The sequence below is a fragment of the Styela clava genome, chromosome 1 (assembly GCF_964204865.1).
Source record: "Styela clava chromosome 1, kaStyClav1.hap1.2, whole genome shotgun sequence".
In the NCBI taxonomy this organism is placed as follows: domain Eukaryota; kingdom Metazoa; phylum Chordata; class Ascidiacea; order Stolidobranchia; family Styelidae; genus Styela; species Styela clava.
Window position 1 is genome coordinate 12,231,748 of NC_135250.1, and position 17,135 is coordinate 12,248,882.

Below are 17,135 nucleotides of genomic sequence, written 5' to 3' on the forward strand. Positions count from 1 at the left end.
CTCCCATGCTGATTTATTTTATTCCCAGCTTTGCCCTCCTTGGCTTATTTATTTTATTTCCAGCTTTGCTCTCCTTGGCTGCTGCTCTCGCCTGAACCCTTCCCCCTCAACTGCTCGTCTTGCTATCTTGAGCCTGGATGACTTACTTCAGCTTGGCCATCCCGCTGATCGATGTGGGCTAACAACACCCATGCTGGCTGGCTCCTGTTTATTTCCTTTCATCTCTTGCTCTCTCCTTGGCTGCTGCTCTCGCCTGACCTTTTCCCCCCTCAACTGCTCTCGTCTTGATGTCTTTCGCCTCGATGACTTCACCTTGACTCCCATGCTGGCTCCTACCTATTTTTCTCTTTCCATCTCTGCTCTCCTGGCTACTGCTCTCGCCTGCGTCTTTCCCCATCAACCGTCTGCCTTGTCTGATGGTCCACCCCTACAACTCACTCCACCATGTGGGATTCGAACCACGGTCCTAATGTTTGATCACGACCTAACGCTTCCCCTGAGCTACCGCTACTGTTGAGGATATGGTGGAAAAAAATCTTACCTAATTAACGACGTCACACTTGGCAGCCTATGACGAGGCTAATCGCCTACAGAACTGATGGCGCACAACCTGAACCCTAATCTGGTACACATACTATGTTAAGATTGTGCGCCATCTTGGTGCATATATTTCGGGAGCTCCCAAATTACATTGATTCGAAGCATGTGTATTCATACCGCAATTGAAAGCGTTCATCTGGGACTATCGTGTGCGCTGCTTCAACTGTTGAATGCGTGAATATCCTGTTTTAAAACTGTTGTTCATTTTAGTTTAGTTTTTAAGGAAAATGCTAAGATAATTCAAACTAGTGAATGTTCAAACCAAATTTCTGACTGTCAGTGAAGGAATACTAATTTAATCTTTCAGTCACTTGTGCTAACTAGCCGTCGTATCTCTGGTTTACTTTTCTGAATTTATAAAACATCTCAGATCAAAATTGGCGATGCGTTATGCCCTTTCATAGATTGAAACGATATCATATACACTAAACAATGAAAAACACCGTAAATTTTGTCTAAAAAGCCCCACGACATGTGAAATATGCTACCCCAGGCACTAAAGATGAAATGTAGTAAATTACGCGTGCTATGTATCTTTCTATTCATTCTGATACTACGTCGAGGTCACGCGTCATATTTCCCGTGATTCAGATGAAATTTCAGCTAATCAATGTGAAAGCTATGGTCAATTAATCTTCCATTGTATTATAAGTGCATTCATTGCGGTTTGTATATTAAAATTTTGGACCTCCTGAAGTATGTGCACCAAGATGTCGCATAACTTGAACCCTAACCTGGTACACAACCTGAGTTCAGGTTGTGCGCCATCTTGGTGCGAATACTTCAGGAGGTCCAAAATTTCTTTGCTCCCAAAGCACGTGCTTATTTTGCCTAATGGACAAGACAGCAAATCTCAATATATATATATGAAATTTATCTGTGAAATTTAGCAGCATTTATGGCTTTTATTTATCGTATATATTATAAAAGGTTTAGCTTTTGAATTGTGGGCTCCGTGAATAATAATCAACTTCTTCAACGGCTCCGTAACACCAAAAGTTTGAGATATCCTGCATTATAGGGCCCAGTGCTGAACAAAAATAGAATTAAAATCAATGGGTATAACTTTATTATCTCGAATAAATCGCACAATATATTAAAAAAAAAAATAGAGTAAGAATTCACCCACACTGGTGTACATATATATTCGATTGGAGTATAAAATATATTTATTCAGTAAGTACAGTACTATGAGTTATATTCCATGGAAACGATCTGTCGAAAAATTACCTTTCTAAGGATTTTGGAACCATGTGTATTCGCTCAAATCATGTTGTCAACACTTAAAGTGAGAAGACGTTACGTTAAATTTGAAGCAAGTGTAAGTTAATAACGCCTTGGGAATCTACTTACGACGAAAGATATTTCAATCTTATATATTTTCTTGGTATGGCAGCAAACACTTTGATGTGAGCGCAGAGCAGTAGGACAATTCACTATAAAAATAATTAAAAGTGTTTCAATTTAGCCTTTTCCACGAAGCTTCAAAGTCAGGCTAGTCCTGTTTACTACTTATTGTTATTGTTATTTTTGTACCCATGGTAACAATTCAGTGATTTCTAATGTACAATTGAACATTTTAGTACAGTCTAATTATGAATATATTGCTGATTTCATTGGAATCTTCAGAATTTCATCAATTTCGTTTCCAAACAAATTCAGGACTCCCACACTGTGTTCCAGTATATTTATGTATCCAAGAATTGTAATAAGCAACTCTAGTATAAACTCCTGGTTCATCTTGTACTCCGCACTGTAGCCCAAAGCTGACAATTCCGTCGACATACCATCTATCCCCTCGCTTGCACATCAAAGGACCTCCACTGTCACCCTAGTAGATGAACGAAAAATAAATAAATACATAACTTGAGCTCCTGCCAAAAAATGGATAGCGTGAATGCCAAAGATGAAAAAAAAATTTCTACGCCATTCAAGAGCGTTTCGTCTACGCTACGGATCTTGCTTTGCGAAATAAACGTATTTTCAAGAAAAACATTACTATAGGAATGCGTAATGGTCGGATAAACGGTAGAGGTGATGTGCAGTTCTATTACAAAAATTGTAAAGTAACAACAATTTGTACTTTAAATACTCATTATCGCGAAATAGTGGCTGCACAATATTCTACAAGCTAACCCTTTTTTCTATCGTGGCCCATTTTTATTGCCCAAAAATTCTCAAGGCCCATTAATTTTTTATTGCGAAGGAAAAACTACAAGAAACATTATACTCTTTCTGCGAGAATGAACACTTTCCCTTTAGTAATTAGAATGGAAATTACCACTCAGTAGCATCAGAAAAGAGCATCATCAATCATTGATACTACAATCAAAATAGTCAAGGGTAGTGGTACAAAACAGTCAGCAATAATTATCAATAGTTCTGCGGCCCACCTCAAAATCTTTCCGTTACCAAGTAGTGGGCCATAGCCCACTAGGTGAGAACCAGTGATCTAGGCGAAATATTAAACCACTCTCTGTTCATGAATTAAGTTTGTATTGATCACCAGTTTGTATTTGTAGCAATAGAATTACCTTACAATGTTTTATGCCTCAATATTGCATCATTTTTGACGCCATATATAAGTAAAAAGTTCCATTTTATTCATTTGGGAGTTATTTAAAACTCTCGCTCTAGTTCGTATTTCATAAATATAATGAGTTTGTTACTTTACTACCGTTTTACTTGTAAACTAATTGCTTACCGGACATGTATCAACATTTTTCTGTCCTCCAACACAGTGCATTTTATTGATATCAAAATGACGAAACAAATCTCTACATAGCGAATGTCTTCTTGCATATAACTTAACTTGTTTCAAAACCCGAATAATTGTGGTAGTTGTTTTAATATCTGAAAAAGTGATTTTAAAATAATATTTTCACATTTTCTAGAATTTATTTATTAGTTTGATAGAAAATTATATTGGTGGACATTTCAATAATAAAGCTTGTTATGATCAAAGTCAGGTCAAGTCAAGTTCATTTGTTTCGACCAGTAATTATGAAAAAAAATAAAGCACACACAAAATATGAAGAAAAAAGATAATCTCATAATTGAAGGAAGTTCATCATTCAATAATGATAAAAATATGATAAAGATAAACATTTCATTTTATAAGTTGTTTATCCGTATTTTCCAATGCGCTTTATTTCAATTTTATGTTTTGAGTATCAATGGATACCAATAATGAAAATTTAAGTACGATATTATCTAACTTTACTGAACTGGGCTCATGTAGACTTACCAATGTTTGTCTCGGCGCCCCACCCCGCCGATATGCAGCTTTCACCATTGACAAAGCTTGGATAAAAGTCGAAACTTTGATTAAAAACACACGCCGGCCGGATAAGTTTATTAAGAGGTATTCTGTTTGGGAGCTGTATTAACGCGATGTCGTTCATTTGGCTTGTAACGTCGTAGTCTTCGTGAGGAATGATACGTTGTGGCACAATATTTGCCTGGAATAAAGTGATAGTTAAAAATTCGACGGGATCACTTTCATGTGCCGTAGAATACTAGAAAAAGACTATGTTACTGTATTCGTTATGTTACATACCTAATTTTAATTTCTCATCTATAGTGAATGGTTCAATGAGTACAAATTTGGGCACTCCAGAAGTGTGTGTAACAATATGTAATAGGTAACTAATTTTGTTCGCCTACTTTACATCAAGTTGTTTTAAGGGCCTGAAACCTACGAGAAGGGGATATATTTACTTGGCTAACACAGACAGTCCCCGAACTCGTAATAGAACTAAAATAAAGAAAATCGGAATAAAATTATGGCCTAACCCTAACCTCATACACACACTACGGGAGTACCCAAATTTGTTTGAGGAGATGTTGTTAATACGATAAATTTTCGCTCTTCGAGAAAGTGACGGAAGCGATTTACATTAGCAACGGTTTAGTGTTTTTGACAAAGATTGTCGCTTCAATATATAAACCATATAGTTTTGTAGTTATTCATTTCCGAGAGGAAAAATAAACCTATATTATTTTTGATTCAGGAAAAAAATCTTACCAGCATGCCCGTAGCCAGATCCAGCAAGTTATAGTCTTTGTGATGTTTCCCAATATGAAGTCTATACTTTCTAACATCCAATCTTAAAAAGATGAAAGAAAACGTCATTTTATGAAATTCATCGAACGAAAAAGTTTTCAGAGTAATTATTCACAATTAGATTCCAATATTGCAAAACGATTCGAAGATATTTTCTCGAAAAGATGAAGGTTCTACGAAAATTCGCCGTAATAAATCTCGCCGCCGGAAATTTCGCCGCACGACCATTTTTCTGTAAAACAAGTATTTGTGATAAAAACAGTTAGGTTTTTGAGGTACCGGTACCTTTTATTTGAAAAAGTTTCGTTGTTTAAGAGCATACCCCTTTTCATAACCCTATAAACCTAACTGTTTTTATCACAAATACTTGTTTTACAGAAAAATGCTCTTGCGGCAATTTTTATACGGCGAATTTTCCTACGCGGCTAAATTTCCTGCGGCGAGATTTCCTACGGCAAATTTTCCAGACACGCAAAGAAAGTGTTCATTCAATATTTTAACAGTGGAATTATTTACTTACTCCACCCATCCTTTTCCAGGAGCCAGAAAGCAATGTGATGCAGTGAGAACCCATCTGTCACATATCAGGGTTCCCCCACATGTTAATGAGTATTTACCATTTGCAATTTTCTCAATCTGCACCATCCATGGCCACGATCCTTTTACTGCAGTTTCGCCACCTAATAATATTTTTCCTTTTAAATTTCATCGAATATTTTTATATAGTAAAGTGGATAATCCTACTTGGTAAAAATTCTATACCGGTACATTTAAAAAACAGATTATTAAATGGTTTCAATCAAAATGATGGTTTAAATTTAAAACATATTCCTCAGTTTACAGACGCCAACTCGCGAAACCTCTCATAAAATGAGCATCAAAACTTTTACAATAATAAAGCATAGGAAGGATTTCTATGTGGTTAGAGGTCCGGGAAACTTCCATACATTGTGCATTTTAGCAGAAGCCAATGTAATGGATGTTTCCCCGCCTTTGATTCCGAAAAATGCTTCTCATAGTTTGGTGCTTATTTTAGGAATGGTTCCGCCTAGTTGGCACCTATAGACTGGTTTATATGTTTCAAACTATCATTTAGATTCAAAATATTCAACAACCTGTCATTTAAAAGTATCGGCAGAAAAATTTAGCATAGTCTATCACAGCTATTTCTAGACTAATTTTTCACTAGCCTACTGCAATTAAACTAAAACTCCTACGAAGACAAAATGTTCATTGCGTTATTTGATTCATACTTCAGTTTTTGTAACACTAGTAAAAACTATCAAATAGCACGTAAAAAAACAAAAACGAAGTAATGTTTACAATCGTGCCTGAAAATCTGTCTGAGTGACAAAAGTGTCTCAGAGGCTGGTAAAACGTCTATTGTTACTTCACTTTTTGCATCTTGCTGATAAATATATACATATATATATATTTATTAGATTCTGTCTACACAATTTTTGACAATATATAAAATTACTTTTCGTATCAGATGAGTACAGAGAAGGGCAGTCAGGAAAAAAATATTTTAGCCACTATAGGAAAAATTTGACACTCACCAACAATCCTCAACATAGGCTGATAGTGCTGTTTTCCGCATGTAATATCGGTGTTATCTACAAAAAAAATTGTATCACAATTTCACTTATCACTCGCGTGGGTCCAGTAAATAAGATTTCCGTTATAAAAAGTGTGTATAATTTATTAATAGTTTTACAATATGAAAGCAGACTTTTCGGAACAATTGATAAGGTGTAATGCCTGTTAATATAACTACTGTACTCTGATTCTTTTTCGAGTACTTTTCTCAAACAATGTATGTCAATAATGTCAGGTCACGATAAGTGACAATTTCGTATTTGTAATTAAATTTGCCTTGACCTCCAACTATCATAAAATTACATAACATAACTAATAAAATAGTTAGTAATAAAAAAGTTTTCATACACCTGAAATAATGGAAAATACATCTTAGATGGACATGCATGCCAAAACGAAAATACCAGCAAATAAGATTATGAAATAATTATATCGACACTCACGAGTAATCTTGTTACCCGGACATGCTCTTTTTGTCACACATGCTCCTTGGTGAAATACTGGTCTGATACGAGGACATGCACATCCGGATTCACAAGCAGATGCTAGATTACGACAATTTACACCAGGCCTGCAAGTTTGCTCACATTTTGGTTTGCAGGAAAACCAAACTTTATCACCGGCACATTTTTGACTCACTACAACAAAAAACCCCAAACAAAAATGTTTAAAAAAAGGATTTTTAAAAATCAAATCAAGTCCTGTAAGTAAACAAAGTATGGTACTGTACTGTAAAAACGACTTACTAGTATATGATATGGCGATATCTAGATAATCATTCTAGAAACACGATTTAGAAACTCGGGTGAGCTGTTATCTAGTAGCGTTATATGTGAAACAATATATTTAATATGACGAGTGATTTGCTATCGCTATCATGCGCTTAAGCCTATGATGTTGAACGTGCATGGATATTAAACTGAAATATGGAACAGTCAAACAAACAACTCAAAAAGCAATATCACCCAAAGTCCCAAATTGACATGCATGAAATACGTAAATGAACATCAAACTATGCTGTAGTTTGCATGTTTTCTCCGAGCCCATGGGAAATACCATGAAACGCAGACTGAACGTTTTTAACATATACCCAGGGGGTAATTACAAAGACAATCTAAACTTTAGATATTCAGCAACGTCACAGAATTCGCTTACAAACTCTTTTGCGCAATGAAGTTTTGCCTTATCGCACACCATGTTTTGCATTTGGTTTATAGTGTCAATTTTTATGAACATAATGATATGAAGTCAACGTACATTCTCTCTGGCAAGCTTGACTTGTAACACATCTCCCTGCATTCATGAATTGACCATTTGGACAGACGCAAACAAATCCATTGATGGGGTTCATGGACATTCTCGTTTGGCGAACACAATCTTCTATACTGGCTTGAATATTTTTACAAGTTCTAAGGCATTGGCCCTGAACTAGTCCAAGTGGTTTGCAAACGTCGAGAACTTCTTTTATTCTGGCTAGATATAAAGAATTTATCCATATTAGATTTCAACTTTAACTGTCTGAATTTTAACACAAAATAAATATTACCTGTCTTATTTTGGCTAAAAATATAACAGAAGGAATAAAATATCATTCACAATGCCCTAGAAATCTAACATTCGTGATGAGAATATATAGAACGGGAAATTTTGACTACATTTCTTTAGGAAACTATTTTTTGACAACGTTAGCTCTTGAAATGATATGCAATAGATAAGGTTGTTTACAAAAAATAGCTTTGGGCATTTCTAATGCAAAATCTCACAAACTTGCGATATCGCCGAGACAAAGGTTACCGCACAGGTGAAAACAACAATATAATATGCACAAAATGCGCGTTTCAGTTGGGTAGAGGCGCGGTGGTGTGGCTCAATGGGCTACGCGTTAGGAATACGCTCGCCACCGCACCTCTAATTACTTTGCGTGGGTTCGCAGGTTCGAATCCCATGCAGGGATGGTTATGTGCGAAAGGATTGACTGCACATAAGGATTGACTCCTCGCCGTCGTTGGGTGGTTCACGTAACCGCTGGTCGGTTACGGCTTCCTCCACCACCAAGTCCATGCTTCCGAAAACAAACAATATAACTAATCCCATACCCGACTTGGAATGGTAACCGGACGGCCATATGAATAAGCCGTCTTATCGGCTTTCCTCTCCCCCGGGATAAATATGTAAATCCTATCTTATCCTTATCCTATCCTAGAGGCATCTGTACTTGGTAAAAATTAATTTCACTTGATAAATCTCAGTAAAATATAGTTGAGGAACGTAGATTTGTAACTATTTCTTCACCATTTATTTGTGCATTGCAATCGTTTTTAAATTTACTCATAGTACCAAATGTAATTTAAAAAAAATATAAATATATATATCTTTCCTATTTGTACCACCCTAACAAACTCAGTCAGAACAGTTCTTACGTTATAATCCGACACGCATAGCACTCTTCAAAATACATGCATAAATTCTCAAAAATATGGCGAATCACTGGCGAAAGGTACTTACCAGCATCTAAGCATGTTCCCACTTTGACACACTTAAGTTTATGCCAAATAGGATAATCGGAAGGGCATTGACAACCGGGGATACACCTTCCGAACGCAGCGCTGGGTGTTTGTCGAGAGAAATTTACGATACAGTCCTCCTCGCTTTGCTGATAGTTGCTGCATGTTCTTGTACATTTTGGGCAATTACTCCATTTAAGTCTGCCTGGGCACACTGGTGGTTTAGTTGTTATTTCCACAGGAGGCAACAATGAGACAACAGGCAGTACTGTACAAATAAATAAAATATATCTATTAATTTTGATTATAATTCCTACGCTATATTGCAATATCTTCTAATTGCATTTTTGTGCTCTGGTCTACAGTTCAGGACAGCAAGTTTATGGAAATCTATCCACATTTTGTCGGGACAGTAGGTGCCAGAAAATTGCATTGTACAACTTTGTTTGTACAATGAGCATATGCTCATTGGTTTGTTACACTTTTTGAATTTGTTCCAGATATAGATGATCGAGAGTATCCTAAAGAAGGTAATATACTTCAGGCAATGCTACTAACCTCTTTGTGGGGCTGTTACCGTTCTGCGAGTTGTGATAGGTTGTTTCGTGGTTTGCGGTCTTGATGGTGGCGAAGGTGGAGGTGGCGGCGTAGACTGGGCAGCGGAAGGTCTCGTTTGTGTCCGGGGAGTTGTGACCAATGGCCAGTTTGTTGGCCTTGCGGCTGTAGTCACTGGTGTTGTAGTTGGCCGACCAGTTCTATCTACTCGTCGCGTAGTTGATGGAACCGAAGGACGAGGTCTGTTTACTGGCCGACCAGATGTAGCCATTCGTGATGAAGGAGAAGGCATGGTTGTCGGCCGCAATGTAACTTTGTCCGAACGTGTCATGGGTGGTGTTGAAGGAGCTACTCTTCGAATTGGATCTTCCCCACCAATGATTGTATAAAGCAGCTGAAATCCTGAATATTGAACGCTGTCATCACTGTGCAATCTTATTCGAACAATACTCCCGTCCGTGTTAAACTTTTGCCATCCTGACTTTTTGCCGCATTCTTCAACAAGCACCGAACCCGGTATCGATCCTTCGATTATCAAATAGTCAACGCATCCTTCTTTGCAGATCCAATCTCGTTTAACCCAATCCCAATCACAGTCATCTCTGAAATGATTTATAATTTTTATCATGGTGATGCATATTTTAATGTTGTTATTACTTGATCGTAATTTGGGGTTTTGTCGTTTGGTTAATACAAATTTCATTTTCTAAACAATGAATTTCATCATGACATTGTCTTAGTGTATTCCACCACGTTTTTTAATAGAATTTTTTTAGTTATTTGTCGAGCAATGTCACTTGAAGTGCTAAAGTCTAGATTCAACATTACTATATCTTCTTGGATATAAGGAATTATATAATGAAAAGTTTGCATATGGCACTTTGAACGAACATTGATTGGTTATATATATATTCACGGAAATACATCATCACGACGCCGAAGTAGACGCCCAACACCGGGATAAAACAGAACTTTTAACAACCTCGTCAACAATAAATTAAAATATACTACTTACGTTGATTGCTGCCTATCTTCAAAATGAAAATCTAACATTTCAATCTCTATTGTTGAATTTCTAGGTCCCTTTATCACCCATGCGCAGTCTTGATTAGGCGGGTAAACGTTTGGGTAATTCTTCGAAGACACGATACCATATCTACTCTGCAGCAGCCTAATGTTCCCGTCGCAATCATTTATTGCTGAGTAAAAATTATACGAGTAGTATCATATTAGAAATGCTCCGTATAAAATATAGCGCACAAATATAGCGATAGAAGATTGTTTGAACTAGTAATATCATAAGTCTTCTTCTGGTAGATGGGTACATGATATATGGGAAAGTAACAACTGCACCAAAAACATACTAAATTTTTGATCAATAATATTCCAGATCTGACATTTTTTTTTAAAAACTGGCATAGGAGCATTTAATCCCTGCAATTTGTTCAACTACATTATGCCACGCATCAACGTTTCAACAAGAATCTTCTGATTAGTGATAGAGATCGCTTCCAAAATCTTATATATACATATGACTCAAGAATTCAAAGAGTATCAAAGAGTTTTGTCTGCATTAGGTACCGTTATAAATTTGACACCGTCGTCTCAAATTCTGGTCCCCATTTACAATTTGTCTACAAACCTTCTCTCTCTCGTACGCGATTGTCACCAGAAAATTAGTCTCTTTCGTGTAATAGGACGCAATAAATGTTTTCTAACTTATACGCCAAATCAGGCTCGACCAACGAATGGAAATTTAGGTGCAATGACGAAGCGAAACTTGAATACTCTGTGGAGTTTTAGAATTACGTACAAAACAAGTCGTCATAGCCGCAGAGTTGAGATTAATTTGAATGCGTTCTCGAAAGGGAATGTTACGGACTGGTGCTGAATTATAAAACACGATTTTCTTTTCGTATTCGTTTGACGTTTTGACAAGTTTCGAAGATCATTCACTGAAATTTTACGAAGAATGTTTTGAAATTGGCTTTCATAAGATTGTTCTTATCCGTCATGACATGGAATTTGAATTATATGCAAATATCATCATCACACCCATGTATAGTATGTAAAAAATCCTATATCTTAAATCAACGTCTTTAGACGTAAATTTCTATATTCAGTTTCAGATTTCACATATAAAATCGGTTATATTCTTTCAATTAATTGTCAGTGGTAAAAATATATTGGTTTTTACCATATTATCATATAAAATTCGCAGTATCTAAGACCTAGAATCTAGATAAAGAGTGTCAGGAGATACCAGAAACAATGATTAAACTTATATCAACCGCTTCTAAGCTTGTTGTGCATTTAGCCCTCATAATTGGAAAAATGAGTTTTTTCTCAATCGTTAAATTCAAAACTGTCTCACTGTAGCAGTCATCACAATCTTCGTCTTTCCCATAACAAATCCCATTGTCCATCACGTCATCATTGCAACATGCTTGATATGTTTTTGTGCAATTCGTTTTGACTATACTGGAAATATATAATCGTCACATAAAGTTTGTGCAAATATAACAAAATTTATATTATCATTCAATCAACAGTTATTTAAAAATTTCTGGTCAGTGATAATAACATATAGCGACTGTTTCATCAATAGCTAAATACGAACCATTGAAACCTAGCAATAAATTTGGTCTGTTTATTTTGTTCATTTGCATCAAATTTTTCAATATCGATTCAGATTATTTGACTATTTGAGGATATACTTTAAGGATGTACTAGAAGGTAACATTTAAAGTAACAGTTATCTAATAAATTATTATTATTTAACAAAAAACATTGATCACTATCAACCCCCACAGATGACATTTAGGTAACTTCTGTACGGTAGTAAGAATCTCTGATGCTTTTACTGATTGAATTACAGTAAGAATTCTGCTATGATTCTTGAAAAGAAAATACTCTTCTTTTAAGGTACCTGTAACAATTAGTAAATCCTGTTGCAATGCACAGATTCGGATCGTGTACTTGTTTTTCGCAAACACTTTCGTAAGTGTATGTACAATATTCCGTGGATCGGCGTCTGAGAAAGCAAGGGGGACGTTAGTCCTGGGGGTTCGAGTGAGCTCCAAGCAAAGAGTGATTATATAACATTATCAATCAATGCCCTAAATCGCTATCATTCTAGTTCCTATATCGAAATTTTGAATTAAACCCATGAACTTAAAATGCATATAGACATTGAAAAAGCGAATTTCTCCAGAGAATTTTTTTATATTGCCACCAAGCTCTTGTTTTTCTACAGATCTGCACAGTTTTAGCCTTCATCAACATTTGAATATACAATTTACACACTCGTTCTGCATCCACAGAATCAAATTTACAGCAGAACAGAAATACTGCTTTATGAAGAGGGGCACTACATAAATTTTAAATCCTGTAGCTCACGTGCTCAAAGCATAAAATGTGCAAGAAATACTGTATATATATATACTAGATATATATGTTAGAACATATTAACGACGTTATTAAGATTCTATTTTAAGTAAATTTACAACATGTGAAATATCAGTAAAATTGTCATTACAAATTAATTCAGTACGCATTTTCCTAAAAAACATTTAATATACGCATACGGCTTCCACTTATATTAATACATACGAAAACTATCCATTTTCAATTAATTATTGCATGGGAATTCGTACTGACAAAGCTTTGATATTAAACAAACTCACTTTCTTTTTGATCTTTCTAAAAAGTTTGACGTTGAACCTCTTATGATGAAAAAAATTATTCCAATTATGACACCTGTTTTGTACATTATAGAATAAATTTTTTTTTTTTTCACTTTGGTCTAGCTTGAAATCACTGTGACAAGATGAAGAAAACAGAATAAAGTTGATGAATAATGAGTTTGCAAAATTAAAATGGTCTTAATTAATATTATAAAAGTTATTCAAAAAGTGCCTACGATTTCGTAGAATTCTTACGTTTAAAAAATCATTTGAAACGTTTTTCTTTGAAATTTAAGTTTTTTGAATTAAATAGTATGGAGCACGGGGTGACGAAAAATAGCGAATCGCGCGAAAAATTGTTCTTACTGGATGATACACGATAGGCACCGACGAAATCCCAAACGCACTCTCGCGGCTGTCGTAAAATGCCCTTTGGTGTACTACTGCATGGCCGTCAAGCACCGAGCGATCGGCGGGTTTATAGTTTCGCACGACTATGTGCTGGATTTGTTCGCATTGACTGACTGGTGTACCACTGTTAAGTTATATGAGATGTCACTGGTTTGTACGTATGGAAGGCAAATTAGCAAGTTCTTCTTTTTCTAATTAAATGCCCATAACCCTTCAAGCATACTTCCCCATCCTTACAATGCTAATGCAGCCTTGCACGAGAGGAATGCAATGTTCGTTGTCAGTCGTCGGTATCTCGAAAATCACAGGTTCTTAAGTTTGCCCTTTATATCCCTCCGACTCAGTGTCTGAATCTCCGTAATATATTAGAATGAATTAAATACTCTTTATATTAGTTTACGCCTTACGCGATATGAAATACAATGTGATGTTATTGCATCCATATTTTGGGATCGCTAGAAAGCGCTGCAATCATATAGTATTGAAAAAACAGGTTTTGTGTATTCAATATGTACAGGATTTTCTAATGCTTTTACCACTGAGCCAATCGTTGAATAACTGAGTAACTGAAAAATGCGGAAACCGAATGTACCGTACCTATTTCATATAAAGTGATTGCTAATTTCTAAAAATCTCCGTCCTTCGCTCAATGTGTTCATTCTCAATTCCCTGTTCATCTCAAAACTGCTACATCTCAACAACAACAGTTTTGCATTTTTATCTATAGATATATCCTTTTCGTCAAACGAAAATTTGTAAAAACGTGATACTTCAGAAGGTCAGATGGCTCTAAATTGCATATAAAATCAAAACAGAAACGTACTACTTAATGATATCATCGCCTAGATCTTGTCTCAACCTCATGGTACTACGACGTGCTAGCCGCTTGTGGCTTGTGAAGTTCCGCTATCAGTTTTATACGCTAAAATAAAGAAAGAGACGGAGTGGCGTGTTACGTCATAATATTTAACCTATCATCTACCATTCATAATCTTTCTTGGCAAAGGAGTCATTTTCTTGAAAATGAAACGACAATTAGGCACTAGGAAATTAGGATATTGATTTGGCTTAGTTACGCTAATTTAATTTAATTGCTCCTTTTAACTCCTTTTAACGTGTTTTTGTAGAAAGTAAAGCAAAATCAAACTGACATTTAACAACGAACTAATCCCATAATTACCATTCATCGGTATTTCAGTCATAAACACTGAGCCTGGATTGAGTTTATCGATAATCCGACATAACTTATGCTCTATGCTTGCGTGAAAATTGCTATATTGACGGCAAAATTTCTGTAGTGCGCCAAATATAGGTGCATTTTACAGATTTTCAATTCTATACTTAAATCTCGTAATTACGTATGGAATTAATTAATATATCCAATAATCCATCCTATATTTCTAGTTAGCGACAATGTATTATTTGATTTTAACCAAATATAATATAATTTCTGCTCCTAGGATAACGATTTAACAGAATTAGTCAGATTGATAGCAAACTATTATCATTAGTGGTTCCGTGACTAAAATACACCCGGTGTTTATAGGAATAAGAGGTCTTTAACCACGTGCCCCCAGGGGCGCTGTGGTTTGGGAGACAGTTGCAAGATATATGCCCTCAATTTGCCTCACACATTCAAACTATTGGTTTTATGGCAAGGCATTCGTTTTATACGTATAAACATAAAATCTGATAAATAAAAACTGATCACGCCGGAGGGGTTTTGAGCCGACATGTGCTCCTCATTAATGTGTATACTTGTTCACCGATACGAATGATAACAAAGATGAATAATATGATTAGATATAAAAAAAAAATAACGATAAATGGCAGAATTTTTTGCTCGTTATTTTAAATTAGCAAATAATCTGATATATCGTTACGAAGCATCGTACGTTACTAAATAAGTAGGCGGGCTGCTGGACTTTGGAATTGATTTACCGTGCCTTATAATTAATGAACTAGCTTTTTAAAAGGGGTTCGTTCATCTGATAAGAATATTTAAAAAATGGTTCTTTGTTACCAAAAGCTAACCATTAATCAGCAAACATTTTTAAAATAAAAAATATATTATCAAGAACGATTGTGTATTTTTATTTTTTCCCAAAGCGCTCGTTTCGATATGAATTGAATGAGTCATTCTATGAAGCGGAATACCGAACACATGTATTTGTTTATGTGTATATATTATTCCATGCCTATATTATGTTCTAACATAATGTCATGGTATGTCAGTGTCGATAGCAGAAAAAACACTGCTTAATGTTTTCAAGTTTTATGTAATTCGTTTTTTTTTGCGTTTTAATGACAAATCATACAAAATAAGCCACAAAAAGATCATATAGAATGATATTAAACTACGAATTGAATTGTTTATAGCCTTTGAGCGTAGGCTACTATTTATAAAAAAAAAAAAATATTCAAAGCACTAGATACTACAAATACACAAAATAAAAAATCATAAATAATCATCACAGCAGCGCAGTTACGTGAAGGAGTGAACTTTTTCATTTGTCCTTGATTTGCTCGGATCGAATTAAAATAAAAAGTCGAAAATATGACTCATAAAATAGCTTCGTGCTTGGAAAATCGTTCCTAGCAACAAAATTTGGCCTTACTTCACATACTACAACACTAACTTTTGAACAAAATATCGATTAAATTTGAAAGATTTGGAACCAGTATTATGGAATCCACCATCGCCGAAATAGAGCCGAGATTCGATCTTTTGTGCGAGGATATCCAAGCACATTGGTCTCATCAAAGATATTATCACTTCTTAATATTTCCTGTGTTGTTAAATTTTACTTTAGTTTTTATTTTAGTTCCTGAGAGTCGAGAGAAAAATCGGGCCGCGCCAAGTGGGTCATGATAAACACTGGGCTGGATGATTTTGTTTTTTAAAGAAATTTGGGTACTCTCGAAGTATGTGAACCAAGATGGCGGACACCGGAACGTAGTATGTGTACCAGGTTGGGGTTAGGCTACAATTCCAGGTACAAATACTACAGGAGTCCCTTGGCTAGTCCCCGAACACGTAATATAACTAAAATAAGGAAAATTGGAATAAAATTATGGCGTAACCCTAACCTAGTACACATACTACGTTCCGGTGTCCGCCATCTTGGTACGCATACTTCAGGAGTACCGAAATTCATGTTATCTTTTTCCAAAGAAATTTCCCCTTGTGACATTTTCACTCATTTAGATACTCTTCTGACAGTGTTGACTTGAAGTTCTCTATTGAGCTCTAACTCCCGGCATCTCTGCCAGAAAGATAAACTTATGTACAAGTGTGAGTGCGTCATACATTCTTATCGGTATTCTTAGCAGTTTAGTTTTTGGGAACTTGCTTTGACCAAACTTGGAAGGAAAAATTAATATCGGCCTGAAAAGTTAAGCCAAGGCTTGACAATACAGAGTTTGCAACCTATAACATTAAGTTTTGAGCTCATTATGAAATACGATCCTAGAGAACAACTCTGTTAGCAGTACCACCTAGCTATAAAAATGGGAGATATCACTGCTAAATCCACAACGCAAAGTTAAAAACATACATATTACCTACTCGCTGTACTGGTAATATTTGAACAGTGTCCTAACGGCACTAACATCTGGACCGAGGTGGTCCAAGATTGGCAGCTCCGCTAGCCACAAATTAACTTTTGCATTGTTCGCGGGCCACAATATTGCCAAAAACTTCGCTAGTTGCCT

At 35.7% G+C, this 17,135-nt stretch overlaps 1 protein-coding gene across 3 annotated transcripts; it reads right to left on the minus strand.

The window, feature by feature from the left end:
• Positions 1 to 1,652: 1,652 nt before the first annotated feature.
• LOC120345645 (uncharacterized) lies at positions 1,653 to 13,162 on the minus strand. Of its 3 annotated transcripts, XM_039415177.2 has the most exons (14): positions 13,011 to 13,162; positions 12,254 to 12,358; positions 11,699 to 11,805; positions 10,340 to 10,523; positions 9,328 to 9,926; positions 8,771 to 9,037; positions 7,523 to 7,738; positions 6,709 to 6,903; positions 6,226 to 6,282; positions 5,187 to 5,346; positions 4,628 to 4,709; positions 3,848 to 4,061; positions 3,305 to 3,453; positions 1,653 to 2,431 (listed from the first exon to the last, which is right to left on the minus strand). In XM_039415177.2, exons 1-14 carry the CDS (start codon positions 13,094 to 13,096, stop codon positions 2,237 to 2,239), a joined length of 2,616 nt encoding a protein of 871 aa, XP_039271111.2. In that variant the 5' UTR covers positions 13,097 to 13,162; the 3' UTR covers positions 1,653 to 2,236. The 3 variants fall into 3 exon arrangements, with proteins under 3 accessions (XP_039271111.2, XP_039271119.2, XP_039271127.2); XM_039415185.2 differs by lacking the exon at positions 6,709 to 6,903; XM_039415193.2 differs by lacking the exons at positions 6,709 to 6,903; positions 7,523 to 7,738.
• Positions 13,163 to 17,135: the final 3,973 nt, after the last annotated feature.